We start from the raw sequence: 7,433 nt of genomic DNA on the forward strand, positions 1-7,433 counted from the left end.
TATGTGCGTGGGTTTATTTCTGGGCATTCTATCCTATACCATTGATCTATATTTCTGTTTTTGTGCCAGTACCATACTGTCTTGATTACTGTAGCTTTGTGATATAGTCTGAAGTTGGGGAGCCTGATTCCTCCAGCTCTGTTTTTCTTCCTCAAGATTGCTTTGGCTATTCGGGGTCTTTTGTGTTTCCATACGAATTGTAAGATTTTTTCTTCTAATTCTGTGAAGAATGCCAGTGGTAGTTTGATAGGGATTGCATTGACTCTGTAGATTGCTTTGGGTAGTATAGTTATTTTCACAATGTTGATTCTTCCAATCCAAGAACATGGTATATCTCTCCATCTGTTTGTGTCATCTTTGATTTCTTTCATCAGTGTCATAGTTTTCTGAGTACAGGTCTTTTGTCTCCTTATGTAGATTTATTCCTAGGTATTTTATTCTTTTTGTTGCAATGGTAAATGGGAGTGTTTCCTTAATTTCTCTTTCTGATTTTTCATCATTAGTGTATAGGAATGAAAGAGATATCTGTGCATTAATTTTGTATCCTGCTACTCTACCAAATTCATTGATTAGTTCTAGTAGTTTTCTGGTAGCGTCTTTAGGATTCTCTATGTATAGTATCATGTCATCTGCAAACAGTGAGATCTTAACTTCTTCTTTTCCGATTTGGATTCCTTTTATTTCTTTTCCTTCTCTGATTGATGTGACTAAAACTTCCAAAACTGTGTTGAATAATAGTGGTGGGAGTAGGCAACCTTGTCTTGTTCCTGATCTTGGTGGAAATCGTTTCAGTTTTTCACCATTGAGAACAATGTTGGCTGTGGGTTTGTCATATATGGCCTTTATTATGTTGAGGAAAGTTCCCTCTATGCCTACTTTCTGCAGGGTTTTTATCATAAATGGGTGTTGAATTTTGTCGAAAGCTTTTTCTGCATCTATTGAGATAATCATATGGTTTTTATTCCTTAATTTGTTAATGTGGTGTATCACATTGATTTATTTGTGTATTTTGAAGAATCCTTGCATCCCTGGGATAAATCCCACTTGATCATGGTGTATGATCCTTTTAATGTGCTGTTGGATTCTGTTTGCTAGTATTTTGTTGAGGATTTTTGCATCTATTTTCATCAGTGATATTGGTCTATAATTTTCTTTTTTTGTGCCGTCTTTTTCTGGTTTTGGTATTAGGGTGATGGTGGCTTCGTAGAATGAATTTGGGAGTGTTTCTCCCTCTGCAGTTTTTTGGAAGAGTTTGAGAAGGATTGGTGTTAGCTCTTCTCTAAATATTTGATAGAATTCACCTGTGAAGCCATCTGGTCCTGAGCTTTTGTTTGTGGAAGATTTTTAATTACAGTTTCAATTTCATTACTTGTGATAAGTCTGTTTATATTTTCTAATTCTTCCTGGTTCAGTCTTGGAAAATTGTACCTTTCCGAGAATTTGTCCATTTCTTCATGGTTGTCCATTTTACTGGCATATAGCTGTTTGTAGTAGTCTCTTATAATCCTTTTTATTTCTGCAGGGTCAGTTGTGATTTCTCCTTTTTCATTTCTAATTTTATTGATTTGTGTCCTCTCTCTTTTTTTCTTGATGAGTCTGGCTAAGGGTGTGTCAACTTTGTTTATCTTTTCAAAGAAACAGCTTTTAGCTTTATTGATCTTTGCCATTGTTTTTTGTTGTTGTTGTTTCTATTTCATTTATTTACTTCTGCTCTGATCTTTATGATTTCTTTCCTTCTACTGACTTTGGGTTTTTTTGGATCTTCTTTCTCTAGTTGTTTTAAGTGCAGGGTTAGATTGTTTATTTGAGATTTTTCTTGTTTCTTGAGGTGAGATTGAATTGCTATAAACTTCCCTCTTAGAACTGGTTTTGCTGCATCCCATAGGTTTTGGGTCATTGTGTTTTTGTTGTCATTTGTTTCTTTGTATTTTTAAAATTTCTTCTTTGATTTCTTCAGTGATCTCTTGGTTATTTAGTAGCACATTGTTTAGCCTCCACGTATTTGTGTTTTTTACAGTTTTTTTCTTCTGTAATTGATTTCCAGTCTCATAGTGTTGTGGTCAGAAAAGATGCTTGATACAATTTCAATTTTCTTAAATTTTCTGAGGTTTGATTTGTGAAACAATATGTGATCTATCCTGGAGAATGTTCCATGTGTACTTGAGAAGAAAGTGTATTCTGCCACTTTTGAGTGGAATCTCCTATAAATATCAATTAGATCTCTCTGGTCTGCTGTGTCATTTAATGCTTGTGTTTCCTTATCTATTTTCTGTTTGGATGATCTGTCCATTGGTGTAAGTGGGATGTTAAAGTTCCCTACTATTATTGTGTTACTGTCAATTTCTCCTTTCATTGTTGTTAGTATTTACCTTATGTATTGAGGTGCTCCTATGTTGGGTGCATAAACATTTATAATTGTTATATCTTCTTCTTGGATTGATCCTTTGATCATTATGTAGTGTCCCTCCTTATTTCTTGTAACATTATTTATTTTAAAGTCTATTTTATCTGATACGAGTATTGCTATTCCAGCTTTCTTTTGATTTCCATTTACATGGCATATCTTTTTCCATTCTTTCACTCTCAGTCTGCTTGTGTCCCTAGGTCTGAAGTGGGTCTCTTGTAGGCAAAATATAAATGGGTCTTGTTTTTGTAGCCATTCAGCCAGTCTGTGTCTCTTCGTTGGGGCATTTCACCCATTTACATTCAAGGTTATTATTGATATGTATGTTCCTATTACCTTTTTCTTAATTGTTTTGGGTTTGTTTTGTGGGCCTTTTTCTTCTCTTGTGTTTCTCACTTAGAGAAGTTCCTTTAGCATTCGTTGTGAAGCTGGTTTGGTAGTTCTGAATTCTATTAGCTTTTATTTTTCTGAAAAGCTTTTGACTTCTTCATCAAATCTGAATGAGATCCTTGCTGGGTAGAGTAATCTTGGTTGTAGGTTGTTCTCTTTCATCACTCTAAGTATTTCCTGCCATTCCCTTCTGGCTTGCAGGGTTTCTGCTGAAAAATCAACTGATAACCTTATGGGGATTCCTTTGTATGTTTTTTTTTTGTTTTTCCTTTGTTGCTTTTAATATTTTTTCTTTGAATTTAATTTTTGTTAGTTTGATTAATATGTATTTTGGTGTGTTTTTTGTAGGGTTTATCCTGTATGGGGCTCTCTATGCTTCCTGGACTTGGGTGACTATTTCCTTTCCCATGTTAGGGAAGTTTTACACTACAATCTCTTCAAATATTTTCTCAGACCCTTTCTTTTTCTCTTTTTCTTCTGGGACCCCTATAATTCAAATATTGGTGCGTTTAGTGTTGTGCCAGAGGTCTCTGAGATTGTCTTCAATTCTTTTCTTTCTTTTTTCTTTATTCTGCTCCTCGGCAGTTATTTCCACCGCTTTGTCTTCCAGCTCATTTATTTGTTCCTCTGTCTCTGTTATTCTGTTATTGATTCGTATTTTTCATTTCAGTTATTGTGTTGTTCATCTCTGTTTGCTTGTTCTTTAGTTCTTCTAAATCATTGTTAAACATTTCTTGTATTTTCTTAATCCGTGCTTCCATTCTATTTCTGAGATTCTGGATCATCTTTATTATCATTACTCTGAATTCTTTTTTCAGGTAGACTGCCTATTTCCTCTTCATTTATTTGGTCTTGTAGGTTTTTACCTTGCTGCTTCATCTGTGACATATTTTTTTGCCATTTCTTTTTTTTTTTTTTATGAGTGGGATTGTGTTCCTGTTTTACTGGTTGTTTGGCCTGAGGTTTCCAACACTGGAGTTTGTAGGCTATTGGGTAGAGCTGGGTCTTGGTGCTGAGATGAGGAACTCTGTGAGACCTCACTCCAATGAATATTCCCTGTGGTCTGAGGTTCTCTGTTAGTCCAGTGGTTCGGGCTCAGAGCTCCCACTGCAGGAGTTTCCGCCCGACCCTGGGCTCCCAAATCAAGATCCTGCAAGCCGTGTGGGGAGGGGAAAAAAAAAAAGAGAGAGAACAATAACAAATTAAAAAATAAAATTAGACTAGGAAACTAACAGATATGTTAGAAAGAATATAAAAATAAAAATACAGGTGAATCAATAACTGGAAGGTACATTGGTACCATATAGTAAAAAAGAGGAGGAAGGAAAAGAAAAGGAAAAAAAAAAGGTTGAGGGGGAAGGCCTTGGCTGTGGTGGGCGGGGCCTAAGCAAGGGTGAGGTTTGGGTGGTGAGCGGGGCCTATGCTCAGGACCCACAGGGCTGGAAAAGGTGCTGGAAGCTGTGGGGGGTGGGGTTTAGGCTCAAGGAACAGATGGGGCCCAGGTGTACCCCCCACCCCTGGTCTCAGAGGGCGGGAATCTCACCTGGGAGCCCGGCAAGCTTCCTGGGCTCGAGTGGGCGGGGTAAACACCCTCCTCTCCTCTCCTGCTCCTCCAATCTGGGGTCTGGGAGGGCCCCTCCCACCTGCCTCTTCAGACCTCCCCAGCCTCCCTCCTATGCCCCCAGGGCCCACACGGCCTGCATGGGGCTTTGGAGGGGGGGTACTGGCTTGGGAGCTCAGCAGGCTCCCCGGGCCGAGTGGGCGGGGCAATCTCCCTCTGCTCCTCTCTTGCTCTTCCTAGAGAGTCCCTCCCACCTGCGTCTCCCGATCTCAGGGCCTCAGGGGCACTGGTCTTGTCTGGCCTCCACTTCTCCTCCCCCCTCAGTCCCCCTGCGTCCTGCCAGTTCACTCTGGGGTTCGTCCCGTCTCCTTGGGGGTCAGTGTCCCTCACCAGCTGCAGGCAGAAGCCTTAGTTGTGGGGAGACGCTAACTCCCCGTCTTCCCACACCACCATCTTGACTCCGTTCCCCTCCGAGATACATTCTTATCAGAGCCATAGGGGCACGTGGGTGAGGGTGTGTGGTGCACAGTTGAGGGTGGTCGCAGAAACCTGGGTACAGCTGGCTGCCCAGGCTTGGGGCTGGGGGTGGGTCACATGCGAAGGTGCTCTTCTTGGAGCACCAGCAGCTGTGAGAGGGGTTGGACTAGATGCGCCAGACAAGCCTCGCTGGGACATGAATATCTGCTTCTGTGTTTCCTGCCTTCCCTTCCTTTCGACGTAGATCTCCAAGTCTTTTTCCATTTGCTTATTTTCTTCATGGTGAGCGATTCACCCCAAACAACTTTCCATGTTCTCTCGGTGTGTTTTCCTACCTGTGCCTTAGTTGCACTACTTAGTGATAATTGATGGAAAGGTCCTCGGGTCTGCCCTGCCCCCTCCCCTCCTCCCTCCTTTCACACACTGGGCACCACCGCATGCAGGTGCTGTGCGGGTGCTGGGAATGTAAGTGTGACTAAGTCCACAGGCTGGCTGACCCCCTAGAACTTCAGGCGAAGGAACTGATAACCAGCATATCTTTGTCATACGGGGCAGGGGTTCTCAAACTTGTTGGTTTTGGAACCCCTTCACACTCTTAAAAATTACTAAAGACCTCCAAGAGCTTTTGTTTTCGTGGACTGTGCTAACCAGAGCATTTTTACTGTATTAGAAAGTAAAACTGTGAAATTTTAAATATATTTTATTGACTAAAAAATAATAGGCCCATTAGAGGTTGACATAAGTAATATATTTTATTAAAAAACTATATTTTCCAAAACAAAGTCGTCTACTAGGAAGAGCAGCATTCCTTTGCATTTTTTTCAAGTCTCTTTAATGGCTGGCCTACTGGAAGACAGCTGGATTCTTTCTCATTCCTGCCTTTATTTTCAATCCGTTGCAATATCACATGTCATAAATCTTCTGGAAAACTCCACAGTATATTGAGAGAGCGAGAGTGAGAAAGACAGGTGTTAGTGTTACTATAAAACTGGCTTTGACCTCATGGAGTCCCTGAAAGGGTCTGAGACTCCCGGGGGTCTCTGGATAGACCACACTTTGACAACCACCGACACTGGCCCTTCTGGCGATGTGGTATAGTTACTGCCTCGATTCTAGAACCCACAGATCTAGTGCTGTGATATGATCCAGGGTTGAAGTCTGGCTTAGATCATCGGACATGAAGGTAGAAATTGGGGGTAGGGGAAAACTGAGGTGGCTGCAGGCGTTAAACTTTCTTTTTAGTGTTTATTCGTCTCTTTTGAGTTTTTAAGTGGTTAGTATTTTAGTGACTACAGGAAGCGGGTTGTAGGTGGCGCATTGATTTTTCGCTCTTATTTACTGAGCACATGCTGTGGGGTAGTCGTTTTGCTGACTGCTTTCTCTTGCTAAAATTAGTTTATCCTTTGCATGGCTCTTAACATACAAAGGGTTTGAATCGAAAGAATCGGGTGTTAGTGGAAATTTAAAGGTGCCGTAGGCCCTTTAATTGTGTGATGACTTTGCTCTTGCGTGAATCTGTAATACCCAGAGATTCTTTTGTATATTGGGCATAAGAGGGTTCCACAGTCCTTAGACTGGAGGCAAATTCTCAGAAAAATTCTCGGAAGAACTTAGGTGGAGAGGGAAAAATCTTCAGCTCCCAAATTCTGTGGGGTAACAATGTGTGCTCCCGGCAGCGGAATTGAAACTGCGCTGAGCCAGCCGCCGGGAGTGGGGCGGCTGCTTCAGTACTCATAAAGGAGTGATTTGAACTCTGACCACTCTTTATCGACACAACACTACATTAAATCGCAAACGTGAATGTTGGAGTTGCCCACAGTGAGGTGAATCCAAATACCCGTGTAATGAACAGCCGGGGTGTGTGGACGGCATATGCTTTGGGAGTTGGCTTGCTTCATATCGTTCTACTCAGTATTCCTGTTGCCTGGACCTTAACAAATGTTATCCCTAATCTGGGGATGTATGTATTTTTGCATGCAGTAAAAGGAATGCCATTTGAAACTCCTGACCAGGGTAAAGCGAGGCTCCTAACACACTGGGAACAACTGGACCATAGAGTACAGTTTACATCTTCACGGAAGTTTTTCACAATGTCTCCAATAATTCTATATTTTCTGGCAAGTTTCTATACGAAGTATGATCCAACTCACTTCATCTTAAACACAGCTGCTCTCCTGAGTGTGCTAGTTCCCCAAATGCCGCAGCTACATGGTGTTCGGATCTTTGGAATGAATAAGTATTGAAATGTGTTTTGAAACAACAAAAATGTTTACAGCTACTGAGTTTTCTGTAAGGAAGGAATGGGTACTAAACTGCACCGTTTCTGTGATAATGTGAAATGAGAGGTAGCTACATTGGAGAGCCAATTGCTGGTTTTTCATATGCTGTTTTGAAGTGCAGATTCCTATGAGAAGATGCCTTTGTTCAATGCATCTGGTATCCTTCTGTAGAGAGGCTTCAGAGGCAGGCTGGGCAGGCCCAGCTTATAAGTTAAATGGCTATAAAGTAAAGGTGTAGTAGATAAATCCAAGGAAATAAGAGATTTATAAGAAACTAAGTCCAGCTAAGCTTATAATGAATGGGCATTATGTTAAGAGAAGA

At 41.0% G+C, this 7,433-nt stretch overlaps 1 protein-coding gene across 1 annotated transcript; it reads left to right on the plus strand.

The window, feature by feature from the left end:
- Nucleotides 1-6,619: 6,619 nt before the first annotated feature.
- On the plus strand, nt 6,620-7,075 carry LOC309962560 (ORM1-like protein 1; the record flags this gene model as incomplete). The annotated part of the gene is made up of 1 exon (XM_082840418.1): nt 6,620-7,075. A coding segment is annotated over one exon (456 nt), but the record flags the coding sequence as incomplete, so codon positions are not given.
- Between the last annotated feature and the right edge of the window lie 358 nt (nt 7,076-7,433).

Source organism: Leucopleurus acutus (genome assembly GCF_964270905.1).
Source record: "Leucopleurus acutus genome assembly, chromosome: 5".
In the NCBI taxonomy this organism is placed as follows: Eukaryota; Metazoa; Chordata; class Mammalia; order Artiodactyla; family Delphinidae; genus Leucopleurus; species Leucopleurus acutus.